Source organism: Cuculus canorus, chromosome 2, assembly GCF_017976375.1.
Source record: "Cuculus canorus isolate bCucCan1 chromosome 2, bCucCan1.pri, whole genome shotgun sequence".
NCBI classification, from domain to species: Eukaryota; Metazoa; Chordata; class Aves; order Cuculiformes; family Cuculidae; genus Cuculus; species Cuculus canorus.
Genome location: NC_071402.1, coordinates 99797464 through 99821325, shown reverse-complemented (window position 1 = coordinate 99821325; position 23862 = coordinate 99797464). Strand labels below are relative to the sequence as shown.

Here is a 23862-nt window from a genome sequence, read left to right as displayed (position 1 = left end):
CTGACTCATGGCCATAAACACATACAGTAACAACTATATTCCACTTTTTACTTTTTCTAAGCAAAATAGCTAGCTCTCATACTGACAAACCAGATTTCTTCATCTTGTAACCTTTTTTATACATTTTTATAATTATATTAAAAGACTAACATTCTTCTGTATTAATGTGCATATAACCATGCCATTAAATATAAAATATCTTAGGCATTCGATTAGAAGAAACAGTGGTATAATAAAAACATATGGAGACACTTGTTCTTTAGAAGATGTATATGTGCATATGTGTATTTAAGGGTGTATATGTGTTTCTTTTTAACAGCAAGTAGGGGTTTTTTTCCTGTGCAGAAATTACTTGAGTTTGGGGAAATATCTGAAGTTGCATGGGGTTTTGGGGCCTTATACTGTCAACTTAGAACACAAGAGAAGAAGCAAAGGAAGGTCTCAGTGAGTAATTCTATGCAGTCAAATTAAAGTGAGTCTGCTTCACTAGGATTTATAGAAATTTGTGGTCAAAAAGCCAACCACAGCATCTTTCTTTGGGGGAAAACATTTTCTTCTCCAAAGGTTTCTTTGGCAAAAGGAACATTACAGAAAGAAATGCCAGTGTCACTGGAGTTCAAATCCAGCTGTGCAGCTGTACTCATTTCTCTATATACTCTGTCTAAAAACTGCAGGCATCTTTCAGAAATGTTTTAGTTTGATTTGCAGGGTCCCCTTGACGAGTACTTTCCTGTACTGTGCCTCAGAAAAATTCTCCTCTGTGTTGTGTGATTTCTTGACCCTGCCTTTCTCCTTCGGTCTCCTGAGAAGAAATTCTGACTCTCCTCTAGATTCTTGCAGGCTTTGACGCCATCTCCCCTCTCTGGCATTAGAAGATGTCAGAAGTCCAATCACCTCTAACCTCTCCAGTTGCTTTGCACACACATTTTGCTATGGTCAGCAGCTCCACAGTACTTTCAAGACAGAAGTTTCGATGTTGCCCAATTCCCCCTGCAGTGAAGACTTCACTCCCTGTCAAAGGTATATATTAAGAAAAAAAAAACCCAAACAACCCAAACATGAAAGGCACTGCATACAGAAATACTTACATAAGCTTTAAAATCATGACATTTCTAAAATATTTTTATTCTTTTCCACTTGCTCCTTGCTACTTGAGCCTTTTGGCTCACATATTTCAAATGTTTCTCTGTGTACCTCAGATCAAACTCTTTTTTTAACAAAAATGTGGACCTTCTTGAAATTTTTTGTAACCGAGGTCTCAGCCCCAGAGATCAGCGTTAAGGGGCCTGCAGACAATGTCCCTGTGGCTGTTACACAAGGTCTGCTCACAGCCTGGACACAGTGCTGCGGAGAGCACTACGGTACCCACATCAGAGGCTTAGGGTGTTCCCATCGGATTTAGGCTTGAGGCTGAACTGCCTGTTTCAGTGAGCATCTGCAGCTCCAGCTCCTGCTCCGAAGCAGACAGGGTGGAAGCCTGCTGGGTCACTGTTCTCCCTCATCCCAGCTATTGCTGTGAAATGAAGAAGCCTTCCCTGAGAAAAAATCCAGCAAAACTGCAACATTCCCAGCAATGTGCCTCCCCAAGAAAACAGAGATTTTGCTTAACTGTGCTTTCTGATGAAAAGCAATTTTCTGATGAAAGCATCCAGCCGGTTTCCACAGTAAGGATGAGCGCACAACTCTTGTGGTGTGATCCACTGTTGGAAGGGCAGTGTAACCCCCTGCCCTTGGGAGCAGACATGGTCTCCTTGCCACTGACCCGCTACAGACTTGGTGATTGTAATTCAGTACACGTACCATTCATTAATCGTAGGGTCAGGCTGAACTTGCAGCCAGCCTGATCTGAGCATTTCTTGTGCTCTTGAGCAAAGATGATTCAGCTACTGAACTGTCTGTTCTCAAAGCTGGCTGGCTATGAATTCAAAGTAATGGTTTCTGTTTTTAAAGTAGCTGAGGGGCAAAGGAAGAGCTCTCTGCTTCTTCCTCTACATACTTTGATCTGCAACTGGAGCTGAGTTTGTACTTCATCTTCAGCTCAGCTGCTAGAAAGAGTAACCAGAGCCTTGCCTTCGGCAGGGATGGTTGCCACAAATGGTTTGCAGTCGTATTATGGATGCAAGATAGCTCTTGCACAACTGTTCCTGTGCAGCTTGTCTCTGCCGAAGGGAAAGGGCAAGGAGGTGGGCAGGAGCTATACGTACTTTAGACTTATCTCTCTGGATTTCCTTTAATCCTGAGGCAACATCACAGCCCCAAATCATCACTTTTCAAAATCTCTCAGCTTGTTATTTTTATTCTGTTAGTGAAGCTGCAAGTAAATATGGAACTCGATTGGAAAAAGGAAGATGCCAAAAGGCTGTGGTGACTGCTAGAAGGTGTGCTAAAATCCACAGCCAGGGTCTAAGAAGCTTGTAAAATTACATGTTGTGCTATTCAGTTGCAGTCATGTAACCACTTGCCTGTCCCCTGCATTTCTGTCTCAAAGTGCATTTCTCACAGGCAACTATGAAGCCAAATGCCTGTGTTCATAGAAAGCTCAGAAAAGGGCCTGGGAGTCAAAAGAAGGGAAGGGAAGGGAAGACCATGTGCGTAAGGAGTTTACCTGTGCACTGTGATAGATCTATGACCACTGCTGTAGACAAAATAGCCAGGAGAGAGGAACCAGCTCTGTTTCCTCAAGTTAATTTGTCTGATCCACAAGCAGTCTGCTGCTTTGGGCCATCTCACCCCCCAAAGTGCACAACCAAAATTAGATACTGTAGGTAGGACTAGGGTTTCTAAGCCATAAATATTGAGCCTTGATACCTGTTTAACTGCTACCTTTTCCCCTGCAAGTGTTGTAGATGTCTTTTTAACAGCTATACTCTGACTGCATGGATTTGGCATGGATATACATCTGAATTGTGGAGAAAGACACAGGCAGTTTGATCACCCAGCTACCAGACAAGACTATTCTTGTGATTCCTAAGGCTGTCCTCCATTTGCCTGCCACCCTCCTGTACACTCCCTACTGCATGCAGATAGATCCTTCAGTCCACTGTCCTCCTTTTTTTTTTCCGCAGTAAAATTGCTGGGAATGGAAAGCAGACAAGTAGTAGTACAGATGCACAAAATGCCTTCTTATTAATATCATCTTCTCAACCAGCTTTTCTCACACCTGCACCCACTTTTAGCAACCACTTCTCCAAAAGCCAAGGTATTTATTAAAGGGAAACAAATGTTATCCAGCTCTACTCCATGTAAAGCAACCAAACAATGAAATCTGAAGAAGCAAGAAACATGTAAAGACTAAAACAGACCAAAAATACCTATGAAACAGAATACCACCAACTTGCCAGATTTTCAGATGCCTATCAGGAACAGCACAGTACCTCACTTGGAGAGGCTGGAGTGTGGATGGGGATATCTAGCATCTTAAAACTCCTCGGACACTGTGACTGCAACTGGGAGCAACTTGAGGGAACTATATGCATTCTGGCAGCCATCCATTACTGTTTCCCATTCTGATCATACCACACACCAGGAGAGAGGGGCCATGCTACAATTTAAAGAGAAATGTTACCTTGGGTAACATTTTCTTTGAGGATGCTTCTTAAGGGTCTGATGCTTTCTCACTGCCTACCTCATGGGCTAGTATTCCTTTAACTTTGTATTTCTTTGGTTTTCTTGTGTTTGTAATCTGCTTCACTGCAATGGGTACACACGGCTGCTCACAACCTGCAGTTTTCAACCTTGAAACAAATCTTGACATCAATTTCTTCTCACTTACCAAATACAAAACAACCAACGCTTGTATTTGGAGCTTGCTGACAGGTCCCAATATATACGTGAAATATTTTATTTGTTCAAACCCCACCCATGTTCAACAAAGATGATTCAAGCTGGAGTGAGATGGAAGAGTAACCCAAGGTTACTTGGAGGCCTAGCGAGACATAAAACCTGTCCCCAAACCGGACAATTAAGTGCACTTCTTTACCATCATCAAATGAAGACAGAGAAGAGACATGTTTGCTATCTATAAATAAACCATGAAGAGAAGCACTGTTTAACGGTGTGGTCAAATCTTCTCATTCAGGTCTGTCTAGACATACTGGAAGTACTGCTCTCTCTATTGACTATCTGGTGGTTTACAGAGCCCAGCTCATCCCACTGAATAGGATGTAAGATCATTCCTTAATACTCTTCAGTTCAAAGTCAAACAGGATAACTCACTGGTTGGTTCTGCTAGAACAGCTAATTTTGTTTTTGTGACTGGGAAAGTCAAAACCTTCAGCTAAGTAATGGCAATCAGCAGGTGATGTAGGAGTGGGAAGGTGGGGGACCTAAATGTTCCATTTGCACTAGCTATTTGCAAAGAGCACCCATGACTAATCAAAAGGATGGAGTTGGCAGGAGAAGAAATAGCTACACCAGTGTCCAGAATCTGGACTCTAGAAGACATATGAGGTTCCAAAAATGCCTCCAGTCAAGAACACGGAGGCCAGAGGTCTTCTAAGGTTAAGCTGTTCTGTTTATGGAAATAGTGGTGTGATGTGGTACCCATGACAACAGGGGCCTGCACTCACCTCAGAGGACCCCTCCAAGTCCTACCTTCCTGTAACGTTCAAGCAGCAAAATGAAATGATGCACTTGATGCTTCTGGAGCTGAGCCTTGGGGGGTAGTCTGAGATCCCTACCTGACTTGTCCATAGCTTTTGTCTATGCATGTGTATAAGACATAAGTAGGCTCTAAATAATAAAGAATTACCACCTGTATGTCCAAGAATAGGTTTACTGCCATTTGTTTGAGCAATTATTCTGAGTCAAAACACTGATTAGTTGTATCTGGGGTCTGCTTTGGCAATTGTACAATATCTCAGTGCCATTTGGAAATTGTCTGAAAATGAAGAGCTACACAAGAAGACACAACCCATAAGAACAAGATACCGTATAGGAGATACATGAACTACTACAGCATTTGAGGCAGGATCTCACAAGCCACTGCCCATATGGCTTGTTTTTTAGCAGCTTTTCCCTGCAGCAGATCCCCTCTATGGGAAGCACCCACGGATGACACAGGTGCAGCCACGGCTCCCACACAGCCTGCCATGCATGGGCCAGGCATGCCTTGCACAGCTTGACATCAGCAGGCTACTCAGCACAGAGGATTTGTTAATCAGAGTCACTGCCACGGACAGACGCAGTAACAGAAAAAAACAATTTATTATTTCACCAAGTCAGTGTGTCTTCCAAAGGACAGATTTACTTCCGGAACACTAATGTTCTTAGTGTTTCTCAATAACTACTATCTTGGACTTTTTTTATTTCCAGATTTCCACACAGTCTTTCTTGGGTTTGACCCACTTTTTCACTGAAATTGAAATTAAAGAAAACACCAACAGAATTATTAAACACCAGAAACCTACTTGCTGACAAGTGCCTCCCTCTTCCCCTGATTTCACATGAACTAGAAATTGTCCTCCTGAATTGTCCTTATTTCCCTCTGTTTTACCCTTCTTTCAAACCCCACTGTAGAGGCTCTTCTCCTCCTCCTGCCTTCCTCTAACTTCTGGTTCTGTTTTACTGTTCCACATTAGTTTTACTGGGTCCTGCAACCTTGTAATCTGCTATAAAAGTTGGGGGGGGGAGTGGTTTTCCCCTTGGAGGAAAGGAGGAGAGAATCAAGGCTACTCTTTTCTCCTGTACATTTTTTTTCCAAAGCTGTTTTCCCCCTATTTTTCCCTTTATGTTATTATCTGAAAGCAACTGAAGGATTTGCCTGTGTTGTCTGTTGGTAGACTTGCTCTCCTGCTTTAGTGGCTCAGTTGCTGCTGACACTGCTATAACACTGCCATCCCAGTTTGTAAGCTGTATTCCTGTACTTGCAGAAAGGACATATTTTTCCAAGGTGGGTCTGACCACTGTGAAACCCTGCACCCTTTCTCATATTCTCTCTGCTCAAGTAACAGTAACAGTGTTTTCTGTGACAGCAGGGCAGAATGCAAGAACTGCCTTAAATTAGCCAGTATTTCTACTGTGTATGAAGGCAACTGTGAACTGGGAGAAAAAATCCACAGCTTCCATGCACAGGCACTCAGTGCAAGCACCTTTCAAGCGGGTCCTGCAATTTCTGTTCTGTTTTCATATCTACCCAGTGCAGTGTGTGCCAAGTTTCCAACACGACTCAGGATGTATTGGATGGCTGGGACCTTCACACTATTTTCCCTATTTTTTATTTGTATCCAGGCTCAGAAAATCTGGAGCAGAGGAAACTGGAGGGTATATGTGCCTGCATGGGAAGGTGAGGGCATGAGGATCCTGCCAATGAACAGCCAGAGGGCTGGGCTGGCACATATCCTGGTGAACAGCCTCTTCTGTTTGAGGTATCCTGTTTGCGAGTGACCTCAGGATGAAGCCCGGCCGGTAATGTTTTTCCAGCCCTGTAGCACCCCACAAACACAGCCAGGGCTGGACAAGGTCATTTGGTCAGGATCCCGCCTTCACAGGGCCAGACTCATCCCATGTCACTCCTCTTCAGAAAGCTCCCAGGCTTCTGAGTTTTTTTGGCTGCCCTTGCCTTTAATCACAATTATGAACTGCCACTGCTCATTTCATCTTACTGATGACTTCAGGTCTGAATATACACGAGGGCCAAGGAAGTGCCAGACATATATCATCCTCACTGGTACCTCCTGTGCAGGGAGACAGCACTCCTGCACAAATGAGTCAGGGACAGGATGGCAATTGCTCACCCGCCTGTAAGGCCAGAAGGGGCTCTTGAGCCAATTGCCTGCAGAGCAGAGGATCTCACCAAGTGGCTCATGAATGACACACATGGTTTCTAATGAGCTGAGACATCATCTTTAGAAGGACCATCAGAATGTATTTAAAAATTATATGAGATGTACTGAAGCATCTCTAGATAAACAGTTTGCGTTGTTAATTACGCGCACAGTAAAACACCTGATTTTGAGCATCAGTTTGTCTAGCTGCAGGCTCCAGTTATTGTTCACTGATGTCCACAGGCATTCTCTTATTCTGCTGTTTACTGCATTAAAAGCTCTTCTAGTGTCTCACTATAAAGCAGAATTTCCAGATTTTAAACAATTCTTTTAAATTTTCTTTCAAACTACCTGCTTAATGGATACCAATCTGAACATAGCATCTCAAGCCTAGTGCTTTGCCTCTTAACCAACACGTCAGATGGGAAATTGTGTACAGCTGACAGTCCACCAGGGTCCCTACATCCTTTCAGAGGCCTCACTTCCCAGAATAGTCATTTGTCCTGAGCTTTCTATGCTCTCTACACTCCAGGTTGCACTCTCTGCTGATCACGCAGTTACCTCTGCATGCTCAAATCAGTTCAGCTTACTGCGATACTTCCAGTCCCTGACTAGTACGTGATTTCTGCTAGCTGCAAATTTCATTTTTAATTGTTTTGTATTTTCTCTCAGACCACCAGCAAAATACATAAGTACCTCTGGCCTAACATCAAAAGTGCTTGCATGCCTTTCTGCATATACTGTCATTGGATGTTGATTTCTGATATTAATTTTCGGGTACTTCAACAGGAATTTTTAAAACATTTAATAGCGGAAGTAAGTTTATGAAAAATACCATTTTTATTAAGGAACAATGTTGTGTGTCACTAATTCAAATATCCCACAGCAGTGAAAGTACCTAGATCAGAAGTTATTTTTGTCAGAAAACTGTATAACATTATAAAAAGTATATTCACTTTGACTAATGAGTGGTGTTCTACATAGGCTAAAATTAGTTATGCTGTTGTCCTCAAAAATGTTGCCAACTGCACTCAGTACCGCCTTTTTCATGGTTTTACCAAGAACTAATGTCATGTTTACCTTTAGAAAATTCAATGGGCTTATAGTTTTCTTCTAGTCCTTTCCTAAGTCTTTTTAAAAACCTATTGCAGATTTTTTTAAATCTTATTTTTCTTTCATTTGTATATCACTCTTCTACCTTAATTTGTCTTGAATCCCAATGTTTCCACGGACACTGCAAGGAGCCCCTAATTTAAAAAAACTTCCTATATTTCATTTCAATCATTACGGTTTTGGCAATATAAACGTAAGAATTTATAATGTTAAATGATTTAATGCAATTTTTCTAAGTGCTGTGCACATGAATCAGCTCATTACCTCAGCCTGGTTATATAAAGTCTAGCCAAACGTAAATCTGCGTGCTTTTTTTCATCCCAAACCTCCAGAACTGATAGCAACCTCCCCTGGATCTCTGAGATGACATTTCCAGGTGATATTTTTATTACAAATTAATGGAATATTTCCCTCTTTCAATACACTAGGACAGTATTCAATAAGCCCATACAGCAAAACCTCTCTTGCCAAAAGTAGTGGAGCAATCTGTGGAGTGAAGGAGCTGTGCTGTACCTTCAGGATATTTACAAAGCAGACTATAATATCTGTAATAATTTTACAAGCACGACTGGAGGCCAAGCAGCTATTATCGTGGGATTGCTTCAGGGACTCCTGAATGATTTACCCGGTATTCAAGAGAATAAACCAACTAGCTATGGTGGTGGAATCAGAGAAATATTAAAAGGAACTAAATATGGAGCATGTTCTGCTGTGTGAGACACATTGAACCAAATATAAACCAGTTAGCAACGTGACAAAGTTACAAATGCTTTTATGGGAGAGTCTTAGCTGTTTAATTAATTATCACTAATGTTATATTGAAGCATGTTTATGCAATATTTAAAAGAAAACCTAAGCCGCCTTTTTATTCATGAGAAGATATCCTGTAAACTGAAAGCGTTCATTAGCACAGCACAAAGTTACTAACAAGTCAACAGGAATTTTGTCTTACCCAGGTCTTACCTCATACTCTCTCATTTTTTTTACTAAAACACTGGAGAGATTCTCAGGTGGTTCACAAAATCTATATTGTAACATATTATCCTCAAAATCCTCCAGGGCAGCTCCTTGTTCTATCGGATTTCTGTCTTTACTTGGCTAAAGCAACTCAGGAAGAGGTGCTTCAGTGAGACCCAAAGCTGGAAAAAGTCATGGCATGAACAGCTCTGGCAGTAACTTTGCTGAGATCAGGAATCTTGAGCAAAGGGTCTCCAGGTTCACTGAGGGACTCTGTGCAATCCCGTTCCACAGTGTCATGTTCCCACCCCCTTCAATCTAAAGCAACTCTTAATGAAAGAAAATATGTCTCCTAACCCTTCTGATACAACAGAGAAAGATTTTCTTACTGGGACCCTATTTCCTTCACCTTCTCTTCAAGAAGCTGCCATGACATAACAACTAGCTATGTCTGCTAAAGCTTAAATAACTTGAAATCAAGCAGGAAGGCTGGATCTTTTTTTCCCTCAGGAAGTACAGACTACAGAAAGTATTTTTTTTTTTTTCCCAAGAGGAGCAAGCAAGCCAAGCAGAAGAAATGGCGTGAGATCTCCAATCCAGCAATATGTCCATACAAGCAATATTAAGAACAACGAATCATTCCTTCAAACATTTTCTATTAATTAGCAGCTTAAGGCAGTCTTGCAAAGGGGAAAGACTATCTCTGAAAAGAGTTGTCCAAGCTGTTGCATGGTGTGCTATTTGACCTGGAGGGTTCCAGACAGCTGCAGTTCTGGGCAGTGGTGGGCAGAGCAGGTGCAATGGGCAATGTGTTGTGCAACAGTGACACCAGGAACTCACCGCACCAGAAGTGCTTCCTAGTAGGAAGCATGTAACAATCCTGAACTCAGTAAACTAAACTGATATTGAGATGCTCTAATGTCAACAGTTGGACTTGAATAATCAGTAAAGGGAAGATTTAGATTCAGTTCCACAAAGAAAAGATTAATACATGTAGTTATTTTACATTAGGGGCTTTATCACACAGATGATTCACAGGCAAGCACAGTTCCCAGTAAAATGATCAAAGGACATGATCACTACTTCTTGATATTTACAAAGAACATTCTGCCATTAGTCTGACATCTGAGAGTTCCATGGGAATCAGAAAAAAGATGTACACCACTTAAAACTCCACGCAAATCAATGTTTAAGGTGTAGACTGAGCAGTGCAGAAGTTCTCGACTCCTTGGTTTTAAAGTTCTATGTGTGACCCACAAAAGCAACATCACTTTTATCTTTTAACCCTCATCACTTTCAACTGCTTTCAGACTAACCTAAGCTGTTTGAAAGGGAACATACACAGCGAATTTCTCTGACCATCAAACAGGAGCTGGGAGACTGCATTATGACGATTCAGACTTACACTGCAGAACTTTGCAGTTACTACTCAGTTTTGGACTGTAAGAAGACATCAAACTCTAACTGCATCCTGCATGAACTAAATTGGTCTCACTTCTGAAAAGAAAAAAAAATTCCTTGCTTAGAAACCTAGCTCAAGGCTTGAGGCATGGGAAAGGTGTCCATGTACATGAACAGCAGTGTAGATATAATTTTTATTTCTGTTCAGATGTTGGTTATAGTCATTGTGTTTAAGACTTTCTGTGCCAAAGCGTTCACAGTCTAAACGAGGGACTACACAGAACAGGTGATGAAACTACATGAGGCACACTGAGCACATAAACAACAAAGCAAACTTTTGGTTAGTGATGATGACTAAAGCTGTGGGGAAAGGATGTTCTCAAAGCTTGTAATTTGGGCTGTGTGTTACCGTTTTGATTTAATTATCATCTGAGCGGAAAACCTACTTTAAGCTTATGAAAGAAAAAAGTAAGAAATACGTTTAGTTAAAATATAGCTCTGCAGTGCCTTCAGTCCTACATCCTTTAAGCAAGGGCATGTGGATGTGAAAGTGAACGTGAATCTTGTGTCTACACAAACTACCTCGTGCACAATGTTGCAGAAAATGCAGGTGACAACTGAGTCATTTGGTCTTTCCCTGGCCTCCCACCAGCTGTGGCCTGAACTGCCTGGAACAAGCACAAAATGCAAACAACCAACATAGGGAACAGTAGAACAGTTCAGATGCTATAACTAGTCATATTGTTACTCCTCATGGTTTCTACATTTAAGCAGCAGAGCTGAGAGCATGGTATAATGAATTCTTAGATAATCCCCAGAAAGATTAGTCCAATTCCCCAAGACTCTTTTTATACGAAGTCTCCTTTGGTGCCTATATACTATAAATAGTTATCTGTAATACCAGCAGGGAGAATTTTTTAAAATGTATGGTTTATGTTGACTGTTTTTCTAGAACAGTTTATTCCACAAAGAAAGAAAAACACAAGATGCAATTTATTAAGACTTTCATTGATGAAAACAAACCATCTATGCATCACATAAACATATGGCTCTAAGTTAAAATCAGGAAAATCTCAGTATTGCATGCAGAAGAACAGCTGATCCACCACAAAAGAAGAAAAGGCTAAAACCAAGTTCTCCAGTAACAAAAAGCTTCTTTCCACACTCTCAAGCAGAGTGCCATCCTAGGACAGAAAGCACCAACAGTAACAACTATTGTACTCCTTTACATTTTTTTTTCCCTGAAATAAGTAAATAGGTTAAAGTAAAAATGACAGTTCCCCCCACCCAGAAGTACCTCAAACTACAAGAGTCTTGAAACAAGATGATAGTCATTCAACAAAATGTCTGGCATTTCTGACACTCCAAGTCCCTGAATACTTAAACTTCTTCCTATTTAGCTACCTATTTAGTTTACAAACCTAAACAAATCACTAGTTTTAAGCACAGAATCACAGAATGGTTGAGGCTGGATGGGACCTCTGGAGGTCATCTGGTCCAGCCCCCTCCACCTGCTCAAACAGGGCCACTGAGTTGCACTAAACTGTGTCCAGACAGCTTTTGAATATCTCCAAGGATGGAGAAGACATGACCACCCTGGGCAACCTGTGCCAGTGCTCAGTCACCCTTACATGAAAAAGTGTTTCCTGATGTTCAGAGGAAACCTCCTGTGCTTGTGCCCATTGCCTCTGGTCCTTTCACTGGGCACCACTGAACAGAGCCTGGGTCTGTCCTCTTTTCACACTTCTGTCAGGTATTTATACACACTGATGAGACCCCTCCAGAGCCTTCTCTTCTTCAGGCTAAACAATCCCAGCTCTCTCAGCCTTTCCTTATATGTGAGAAACTCCAGTCCCTTAATCAACTTTGTGGCCCTTTGTTGGACTTTCTGCAGGATTCCCATATCTCTTTTGTACTAGGAAGTCCAGAACTGGACACAGGACTCCAGGTGTGGCTTTGTAAGTGCTGAGCAGAGGGGCTGGATCACCCCGCTCAACCTGCTGGCAATACACTGCCTAGTGCAGACTGGGATACCATGAACCTTCTTTGCTGCAAGGGCACATTGCTGGCTTACATTCAACATGGTGTCCATCAGGACCCCCAGGTCCTTTTCTGCCAAGCTGCTTTCCAGTTGGGTGACCCCTAGCATATACTGGTGCAGGAGAGTATTCCTTTCCAGGTGCAGAGCTCTGTATTTCTCCTTTCCAAGGTTTCTGTCGGTCCGTTTCTCCAGCCTATAGATGTTGTTCTGGATGGCAGCACGCTCCTCTGGCTTAACAATCACTTGTCCAAAGTTTGTGTCATACCCCCTTCTCAACCCTTTAGATCACTAGTGAAGATGTTGAACAGGACTGGACGCAGTGTGACCCCTGGGGTACCCCATTATTTACAGGCCTTCAACTAGACTTTGTGTCACTGATCACCACTCTCTGGGCCTGGCTGTTCAGCCAGTTTTCAATCAGCCTCACTGCACATTCAGCCCCTATGTCAATGGCTTGTCTATGAAAAGCTGTCAAGAATCATTATACAAGTCTCTCTTAACTTTGTCTGAAATTACTTTTCCATGTATGTTTGTGAAATGAAATCTTTAGCCACAAGGTTGTTTAAAATGTACATTCACATTTTATCTATTTCCCATCCTCACTAATATGAAAGTTGAAGCACAGTGTGTAAATTAAGCTTAGAAAGTTAAATAGTTTCAGGCTTCTTTACGAGCTATTATTAACTTCATTATTTATGAGTCTCTCTCTTTGTTGTAACATTCTTCAGCTGAAGATTATTAAACTGTAACTTCCTATCACAGCGTCTTTAATTAGACTAGCTTTTCCCACTTGTTGTACTACAAATGATTGAGCTTAGTGGGACTCCAGCCTACAAATGCTTTTGTGAATCAGGACAAAATGTTCAATGTTAAACTCTTGAGCTCACCATCTTTTTTTCTGTGATGAGGAAGATTGTCTAACAAAAGAAAGAAGCTTTCTTCTTCAGATTGAAATAGTTGACATTCCTGTTTTCACCAAGGAAAAAAAATGAAGTGTCTAGTATGATGACCGTTTGGCTTTCAGTTGAATCTCTCAATGTGTTTTGGTTGTTCAGCTCTCACCATTTCGTTAAAGCTTTTGCTGTAATGTATCCCCAACTGGTTTAAGACTCCTGTGATATGCTAGCTGCTTTCCTTGAGTCACTAGATGCCTGCCATTTTATTAGAGTTGTGCAGCCTACTTAAAGGTATCGTATGTCTAAAATGCCTTAAGGATACTCTATGCCTCTGGCTATTTTCATGTCTTGGAGATCATTTTTGTAGTGGTCTTGAAAGAACTCAATGCCTGAGGGCTCCTGCTATGATTCTGTCTCAGCAGTATCTTGGCTGAACAGGGGACTTTTCACCATTAAATCTAGATCTTCCATAGAAATCTCCCATTCTGAAAATTTCAAATATAAAATTACTTACACATTTGAAATGTCCTTTTCCTGAGATTTCCATAAGCAGCTATTGTACACATTACTGGATTGCCATTTTTTATTTAATTTAATCAGTAAATAAAAGCTAAATGAGAAAAAAAATTGACGAGACAAAATATATATCCTAGTATAATAAATAAAAAGTAGTTTAAGATCTGATACTATTAGCTTCATTGATAATTGTGCAGTATCTGAAATATATGATACTACATCAAAAAAAGAGTAATACTCAGGATGACCATTAGTAAGAACAAGACAGCTATGGTACACAGGAATACAATCCTTCCTGCTCTTGCCACTGTCGTCTAGAACATCTGTAATAGTTCATAAAGTTAACCAAATGTATGACTGTTTCTTCTTCTGTATTTTAAAAGAGAGAGGCAGGTACCTAAAATAATTTCCTCACCCACTTTGTAATTACTTCTATGGTCCCACACTTACATCTGTGTGAGGTCACTTACACCTCTGCAGGACATCACTGGGTGTAACAGCTGGCCCATTCAGATGCTATTAAAAAATTGCTCTGCAGCATGTTTTTATTCATGATTAACCAATCTCTTTCCCTGAAGCAGTAACAGGACAGGCAGGTGGCACATAAAGCTCTTGCCTTCTGGAAAATGCCATCTCAAGGAAAAGACCACAGCTTGTTAGCCAGAGTTTCCACAACAGTTCTGGCATGGAATCACAAAAAAGGTAACGCCAGCAAAAACGTACACATCAAATACAGTGTGTTCTTGAGATAATATTTACTGTTTATTTGTTCCTTAGTCAGGAGGGATTCACACGCATTTTCTGCTTGTTAGCAAACTCCAAAATCAGACCAAAGAGATGTCCCTGGGCACAAATTTTAAACTAGGTACTAGGAATACAGCTTAGGATGATTAACATGACTTTGAATTCACATGAACTCACTCCTCTCTGCATTTGTTATTTGATGAGCTGCATCAGCTTGCTAAGCCATGTACAGCATGGCTTGCTAAGCCATGTATTTCTGAATCCTTGCCCAGCCCTACTGAGGCTGAAAAGATCTGCATGGGTATTTACACCCATTTGTGCAAGTCCAAAATCTGTTTATGACTCTTTTCATGACTAATTACAGGTCAAATAGAATGCTGACCTGCATTGATTCAGTAGCAGGTGAGGAACATTGTGGATGAACTAAGCTATGTAAGAAGTGATCTTTCACCTGTCCCCTATGCTAGAGAGCCACCTTTGTCTCAAACCAAACACAATTTCTATTCCTTCCACAGTCGTTCTGTGGCAGAACAAAGCCTATTCACAGGAACTCTGTGCTTTTAGAATTTAAGGGTACAGAAAGCCACCAGATCATTTTTTTCTGATCACCTCTGTATTGCAAGCATTACACCTTTGTAACTTGAGCTGAAATCAGTAATTTAGTTTTGATTGATGTAAAGTGTCTTTAGCTGAAGGCTACCTTCCAGAAGGGCACTGAACTTTGAACTGAAAACATAAGATAATACAAAACCCATTAATTCACTTCCAAGACTGCCCCAGTAATTCATCACCATGAATTACTAGCACCTAGTTTCCCACATGAATTTATCAGGATTCAGCTTTTAACCATGGATCCTTTCCCTGCTTAAATTAAAGGTCTCTTCTCCCCATAAAAAACTCACTATTTTCTCAATCCTCTCACTTTTATATAAATAAAGTGAAATGTTCAAATTTCTTGTTGTATGGCATTTTTCCCAGGTGTCTGATATTCACAGGTTTTTTGCACCCTCCCCGATTTTTCAAAACACCATTTAAATATACAAACAGGAGAACTGACTGCAGCATTCTATGATTCTATGAAATTTGTTGAATTAAAGAATAAACAAAATATCTGTAAGACTTGATTTTCAAGGGCATGCAGCATCCACAACTTACACACGAGAATACTAAGCATGTCTGAAAACTGGGACATTTGCTTTTGTTTCTGCTGTTAAATTCCTGCCTCAGTCTCCCTGCCCTTTAACTCACCCACACCATCAAAATATTTTAGATGTGTTTTTTACAGTAGGGTACTGAGAGTTCATTCAAAGTGGTGTGTTAAAAGTACCATTAAGGAAAATTCATCTGTTAGCTCTTAATAAACTAATCTAACTTGAAAAAACTGAGCCTCAATTGTTCCACAATAACTAGCTTGTCATCTGGTTAGAGATTTCAGAAAACAAATGTGTTATGTAAAACTGTCTGCTAGTGTGAACTGGCAAAGCTGTGCTGGCAAGGCAGAGTTTGGCCCAATCTTCCCTCAATATTAAGTGCCATAATGCTTTCTGTGCTCTACCCTAGCCAGCCCTCTATATTACAAATACTGAATGCAATACTTGCCAGACTGCTGGAGTGACTTTGCCCGTCACTTTCTCTGAGGAGACTACAATGCAAAACACACTTTACTCTGAGAAAAGCTGCACTCACCCGGTCTTCTTCTTCTCTGACATCTGGCATGGTACTGATGCAGAGGCTGACTGCGGTGATGGCAACAAAAGAGATTGAAATACAAGCAAAGATCTTTCCTGGGATCCCTGAGTGGGGGTTCTCCACCATATCCCTGAGCTTTCGCATGCACAAACTCAATCGGCTATTGTTCTGGAAGGCACATCGCGAAGTTTCACTAAATATCATCTCCCCTTCATACAGCCTGGACTCATCTGCCTCCTCCTCTTTCTGTTGCAATCTCTTTTTACAGCACCACTCCAGGTGGTCCTCTTCTATACCCCAGTACACAAGCTCCTCCTGAAAAGAAAGAGCGCACATCTCCCTGAGAAGCCTCAGCTTCCCAGCTGTCAGGAAAGTCATGATCGTCCTGAAGGCACTAGGATTACGGTCAAAAAAAAATTCATTGCAGCTAACATCATAATCATCGCAGATGTTCATGATCTCATCATAATTGTTGCAAGATTTTAGCTTCCCAAGCCTGGTCAAGGGGCAGTTCTCCAAGGTGGTCCATGGAACTTTGTATTTAATACCACCTACGTTGATGATCACAAACCTGGTCCGGTCCTCCAGGTGGGCTAAGCAGCACAGGTCTTCCCTGGGGTGCAGAAGTTTGGCCTTTTTGTAGAAGAACCCTTTCTTGGTTTGCACTTCACACAGGTTTTCCAAGTTATTGAAGGAGTAGGAGGTGAACTCAGGATCAGCATTCCCAGTGAGCAATGCCATTTCGTGACAGATTTATTAAGTCCATAGGGAGGTAGAGGCTACTCAAACAAACACCTCTAGACCTTGACTGGAGAGTCAATCTGTAAAACAGAATTACAACAAATTTAAGGAGTTGTTAGATGTAAAACAATCCTATCTTCTTAATCTGAAGAAACTTTCTCCATGGCATTACTTTTTCCCCTATTATTTTAGGACTATCTGCTTGGGGAAAGAACTTAAAGGTCAAAAGTCATGTTGGTACTTCTAGGGGGATTAATCAGTGAATGAAAGGAAACAAATCCAGTGTATTATAATTTTCAGAAATTTCTTTGCTAGAGGTTCAAGCTATATCCTGGATGTCGATGGATACTGGAAGAGAAAATGGGTCTTTTGGATAAATGGCAATTTACATATTAGCAACTTAATAAAGAAACTTAGTTGCAAATGGATTTTTGAATATCTTGGTCCATCTATGTAATGTATCTATCACATAAATTCCTATAGTGTGAGGACAAAATATACCTACAGTACAGTCAGAAATGTGATTGCAGCAATGCTGGTCATTCCCAATTTAAATTCACCAAGCTTAGGTACCAAGAGAAATGAATATATGGGAACTAAGAATCCAGTCTGCAGCCCGCATCCAAGAAGGTTTGCGTCCTTGAGCACAAAGCGTGTGTTACTAAGATCCAATTGCCATTGGTACCCCAACTAACTGGATTAAAGCTCTGTTGGGCATATCTACCTGAACAGCCACATTTCTAAAAGGTAGAAAGCTTCTTCTTCTCATGCTGGGTGCCTGCCATGCAGGATAGTGACATCTCCTGCAGGGAGGTGTGCATTGCGGCTCTGAGCACAGATGGGCAGACACACTGATCTGCCACAGAGCTCGTCTCAGCAGCTCCCAGGGGCTATGTTGTGGTTCTGACTGCAGGAGGTGGACAGGGTGCCCTGCAGCCTGGCAGCAGCTCTGAAATGGGAGATCAAACCTAATGGAGTGGAGCTGGAAGCAACCCGCTCACTACTTTTACTTCTGGATAATGCAGAATTTAATTGGGCACATTTAGCAGGAGGTGATTGCTTTTCCCAGATCCTGGCAGACATCTCTAAACAAATCACTGGGATGAATTCAAACAAATTTTTCCCACTGATCTCAAAGGGATGGCAGAAAGCAAGAAGCTGAGAACTGGACTTCACCCCACTTTCCCGGTCGGGCTACAAGAAGAGGGAGGAAGTTTGCACCTTTGTTTGATGTAAAAGATTCTTTTTGCAAGTAGTTTTGCCCACATCAGTAAGTAGGCTAATCTACTGTTGCAGCAAGCTTATTTCCAGGGTCTGATGTGTGCCTTCTGCTTAGCCCCCATTTATTACACTATAACCCACAGATGTCCTGAAGATACTTTTTCACTTGTCATACCGCTTCCTCAGTTTCTCTAGAGCTTTCCACCCATGTCCTCCAAAGCTGTCTCTCCAAAACTGTACTAGGATATGTCCTATGCAAGTTCTAAAACTTCCCAAACTGCTGAAATACAAAGTAAGTAGGAAATGAGAAATCAGCATGGGATTGTTGCAACTCCACACTGAAGACTTGGGTTGGGAGTGGATGGGGAACACAATGTCAGAAAGTGGGGAATATTTGCTACTCACAGGCATGAGTCACCCTCTAAATATTCTCACCAACCACAGTCAAACCACCAAACCACAGCAACTGCAGTGGTACTCCTACTTCTCCATTTCTGTGAGGATCTAGCCACTAATTTTCAGAAAGGCATTTATGGGTATAAACTGGAGAGGAGCAGAGTTAGACTAGACACAAGAAGGAATTTCTTCACTATGAGAGTGGTGAGACACTGGCACAGGTTGCCCAGGGAGGTTGTGGCTGCCCCATCCCTGGAGGTGTTCAAGGCCAGGCTGGATGGGGCCTTGGGCAGCTTGATCTAGTGGGATGTCCCTGCCCATGGCAGAGGGGTTCGAACTAGATGAAGTTTAAGGTCCCTTCCAACCCTAACTATTCTATGATTCTATGTTGGATATTTGTAAAAAGTCACATAAAAGCTGGTTTACACACACACAAAAAAGGTGTGTTCAGTTACCCAATGATACTTTTTGGTAGTGTGTACATATCTGAAGAACTAACAATGCCAAAATTTCTCCGTTTTCACTTTGGGAAAAAAAAAATTGATTGAACATCCATTCATACAGGGCAACAGGAACAATGCCTCTGCCTGGCTAAGGACCAGTAAAGGTTAAGAGGCAGCAACGTGCCTTCTGAGAAAAGGGTGCTTTTAGAGACAGGCTTGAGTGCAGCTGGGATTGCAAATACCATTACTGTCACAACGAGAATGCACTGTCAGCACAGCATATGCTTTAAGGGTTTAGTCACTTGCTGCTTTTTATTGATAAGCTAAAATATTCACTGCCACTTCTGAGGACACTACACTTTTGTTTTCATCCCTCACTTGTTATACAAGTCAACATATAAAAAGTAATATATTGTTTTGACATCAAGGCCAGGGTTTGCTGTTCTTCTCTCCCCCATGTAGCAGCTTGTTGCATAAAAGGGCCAGATAAATTTCACAGAATTACTTTGAATCTTACCTTATGTGTACTTCTTCCTGCCTCCCAGAAACAGCTAACTCAACATGACAATCTGTAAGCATGTTGTTGATCATAAAACCACTGAATTACAGAGGGTTAACCTTTTATTTTATGGATATAAAATGACAGTGATTAAACATAAAGCTTAAGGAAGCAGTTATTAATTTTTTTTGTATCATCAGTGGATAAATATAAAGCGATAACAGAAGTAGTTACAGATAGTGTTGTGTTTGGTTTAACAGGTTGATTCTGGACAGTACTGGCAGTGTCCGATGCTGAAGTTTAGTTACCAAAATGAATTTTCTGACCTCAGTCTTGTTTGCAGGCAAACATTCCAGGATCCCAGAATCCATAACAGATCCAGAATCCATCATTATTTGACAGCATTTGTTTTGGAAATCTTAGCTACAAGGTAAGCATGTGAAGAGAGTTGTACATATTACTCTCCTTGGCATCTCTGAGGTGGTTGACTTAGACCAGGGCTCAGATGTTAGCAGAACAGCATGGAAAAACTTGTTTTGCCACTCTGAAGTGTCTTACAGAAAAAGAGCATATGTCACTGTTGGCTCCCAGTGTACCATCTATCCTGAGAGGTATAATAAGCTTTGAAGGTCTGCTTCTGATCTTATGTGCATGGAATGTATCATGACCTTCACTGAATACTCAAGGGTGTTTCAAAATGATATGGGTCTTAAAATACTCTTTGCATGCCAAGGTTATCTAATGTATGCACATGCCTACAGTAAAGCATCCCATTGAAGATTAACTTTAAAAGCCAATACTTCCAGAAATGATCATCCAGTTGGCATTTCTACCATTTAATCTGACAGATGAGTGCAAGAAAGACTATTAAAACACAGACTGTAATAAGCTGCCTCTTGCAGGGACACAGGGTAGAATTTGACTCTATATTTGTTGTTCATAATTTTAAAATGCTGTATAAATGTTTCGGTTTGATGATCATATATACATATAGGGTGGGTCATGCATATTGTGGATTCTTTTCTTTTTTAAGTAAAGCAGAAGAATTTCTGTTCACTAAGTACTTTCTTTGGCCACCTATGCATGCATATGTGTGTGCCTACACACACACACAAAAGTTCAGCCAAATTTTGTCAAAAGCAGACAGTTGAGGTATTTAAAATACAGGTATTTCTCATCAATAGTTTTAAGGATTAAATAAATGTCAGAAGCACACAACTGTTTCATATTCTCTTTTTTGTTGAACTATTTTCTCAGTGGAGAGGGGGCTACTTCCCTACTTACTATTTTTTCACCTTGCGTGCTCTCATCACTCTTCTCAAAAACATTCTTCAGCACCCCAGCTTTATCATTATTCTTGCATCTAAGCCATATATGATATGAGGCTCCACTGGTCTCGAGTTGCCTTGAATGATTATGAAAAATGGGGTAAAAGCATCCCTGCCAACAGGCTGGCCAGCCTGGTGAGGAGAGCTTCAAACTAGCGACTATGGGGATGAAGCAGGGCAGCAGAGGGTGCATGGTGACGTGGCCAGGAGGGACCTTGTGATCAGCAGCAAAGGGCTGAAGGGTGACCATATCAAGCGTATGCACCTAAATGTGTATATGCCTACAGGGAAGCGTCACAGGCAGAGTGCTCATAGCTTTTCTGGGAAATCATCATGACTAAGTGCCTCTAAAGCACTTGTACACAAATGCACGCAGCCTGGGGAGCAAATCAGAGGAATTAAGAGGACTGTGTGCAGTTGCACAGAAGAACTGGTACTGTGAGGGTGGTCAAACACTGGAAAAGGATGCCAAGAGAGTTTGTGGTGTCTCCATCCTTAGGGATATTCAAACCCCACCTGGACATAGTCCTGAGAAGCTTGTTCTAGCTGATGCTGTTTTACGCAGTGGAGGTTAAACTAAATGAATTTCAGACGTCCCTTCCTAGTTTAACTACTGCATGGTTTTGTGAATAGTCACTTTTTAACTGCTGCTATAAATTACAAAGTACTAAAGGTTTGCACTTGTAATACGGGAGCAAGAGGAAGTCATGAGGCTTTTTAGTCATTAATGTTTTAAGATTTTCATTGTGAAATGAAACACAGTTTGGCAGAGCACAGGTTACTGTGTCATAATATAAAGCCACACACATGAAACATAGATTAGGGTGACCACATGATGTTTTCTCTGAAGTCCAACTAGAGTTGAGTCAGTGAATCCATTCTGCAATGCTGAGTCATTCAGTCAGAGATGTGCTGGAAGATGATATGCGCCTAGGACCAAAGCAATTCCAACTTGGTACTGTGACATGATTTATAATTCACAATGCACAAAATTATTTTAATAGTCAAACTTACACACGCAATTTACCATACTTTTAGTGGTATTACAGCTAACTCTTTGGACAAAGAAGTTAGGGAGATTCAGGTTACTCTTGTACTTACTATATTTCAGTAGAACCTGGACTTCCAGTTATGAGTCCCTGCCAGGAACTATGGAAACATGAAGAGAGGGTGCAAATAATATAGAGATTTAAAACAAAACAAAACAAAAAAACAACAAACCAAACAAAAAAAAAACCACAAAAAACCACCACAAACTCCCCCTACCCCCCCCCCCCAAACAAAAAAATCCCAAACGAACAACAAAAAAAAAGGAAATAAAACCGTGAGGATACAAAAGCAATGAAACAGACACAGCTTAGCAAGAAGGCAGACTCTTCACCTGATTTGGGGGAATTAGTTTCTCAGTTTGTCCACACTGAACATGAACATGGCTCCCTACATACTCGTTATCATGTAATCATTTAGGCTGGAAAAGACCTTTAAGATCAAGTACAGCCATAAGCCTAGCACTGCCAAGTTCACCTCTAAGCTATGTACTTGAGCACCACATCTACACGTATTTCAGATACTTCCATGGATGGCATCTCAACCACTCCCCTGGGCAGCCTGTTCCAGTGCTTGACAACCCTTTCACTAAAGTAATATTTCTTAAAGTATTAATCTTGTTTAAACCTCCCCTGGTGCAACTTGAGGCCACTTTCTTTCGTCGTACCACTGGTTATCTGGCAAAAAAGACTTGTACCCATCTCCTTTCAGGTAGCTGTAGGGGAGTGATAAGGTCTCCCCTCAGCCTCCTCTTCTCCAGGCTAAACAATCCCAGTTCCTTCAGCCGCTCTTCGTAAGACTTGGTCTCCAGACCCTTCACCAGCTTCATTGCCCTTCTTTGGACATGGTCCAGCACCTCAATGTCTTTCTTGTAGTGAGGAGTTCAACGCTGAACAGAGTATTCAAGGTGCGACCTCACCAGTGCCGAGTACAAGGGGGCAATCACTTCCCCAGTCCTGCTGGCCACACATGAAAGCAGGCTGTCACAGTCCAATTAGGGCACCATAGTATCCAACTCTATGGCTTCTTGCCCTCAAGTTAACACATTCAGACCTGACATGATGATGCAAAACTGGGAAGAGCAGCTGATACACCGGAAGGCTGTGCTGCCGTTCAGCAACACCTAGACAGGCTAGAGAGTCAGGCAGAGAGGAAGTTCACCAAAGGCAAATACAGAGTCCTGCAAACAGAGAGGAACAACCCCATGCATCAGCACAGGTGAGGGGCTGACAGGATGGAAAGCAGCTCTGTGGAGAAGGACCTGAGAATCCAGGAATGCAAGAAGTTAACCATGAGCCAGCAATGTGCCCTCATGGCCAGGAAGTCCAATGGTATCCTAGGGTGCATTAAGCAGGTCAAGAAGGTTACATTCCCCCTCTACTCTGCCCTAGTGAGGCTCCATCTGGAGGACTGCGTCCACTTTAGCGCTCTCCAGCTCAAGAAAGACAAGGAACTGCTGGAGAGAGTCCAGTGGAGGGCTGTGAAGATCATCAGGGGACTAGGGCATCTTCCATATGAAGAAAGGCTGAGAGACCTGGGTCTGTTTAGACTGGAAAAGAGAAAGCAGAGGGGACCTTATCAATGCTTACAAACCTCTAAGGAGTGGGTGTCAAGAAGATGAGGCCAGACTCTTTTCAATGGTTGCCTGTGACAAGACACGGGACAATGGGCACTAACTGGTACAGGCTGCTCAGGGAGGTTTTGGAGTCTCCTTCTCTGGAGATATTCAAAATCCGCATGGGTGCATTCCTGCGCAACCTGCTGCGGGTGAACCTGTTTTAGCAGAGGTGTTAGGCAAGATGATCTCCAGAAGTCCCCTTCCAACCCCCTACCATTCCGTGATTCTGTGATTCTGTGTGACATTGGGCATCTTTGCATGGTCCAATGCTTTCCCATGCATACAGAGCACTCATAACTTCAAAGGCAGCATTACACTATTCTCTGGCAACTGTGTCATGTCTATATTCAAATTCTCTTGCCAGAGGAACTATTCAACATGTGTCCAAGTAGAACCAAAGTACGCATCAAGAGGTCTGCAGTGAGGTTGACAGGGGACTACAACTTGG

The 23862-nt window shown here is 41.7% G+C and overlaps 1 protein-coding gene across 2 annotated transcripts in view; it reads right to left on the bottom strand.

The window, feature by feature from the left end:
* The window catches only part of KCNG2 (potassium voltage-gated channel modifier subfamily G member 2), a 53673-nt gene that overhangs the window by 4720 nt on the left and 25091 nt on the right, over positions 1-23862 (bottom strand). The window contains exons 2-3 of one of the 2 annotated variants that reach the window (XM_054060820.1): positions 21851-21898; positions 16119-16942 (exon numbers count right to left, since the gene is read on the bottom strand). In XM_054060820.1, the coding sequence (XP_053916795.1) occupies positions 16119-16862 (744 nt within the window). In that variant the 5' untranslated portion in view covers positions 16863-16942; positions 21851-21898. The remainder of the gene's footprint in view (positions 1-16118; positions 16943-21850; positions 21899-23862) is intronic. The other variant, XM_054060821.1, reaches the window with a different exon arrangement.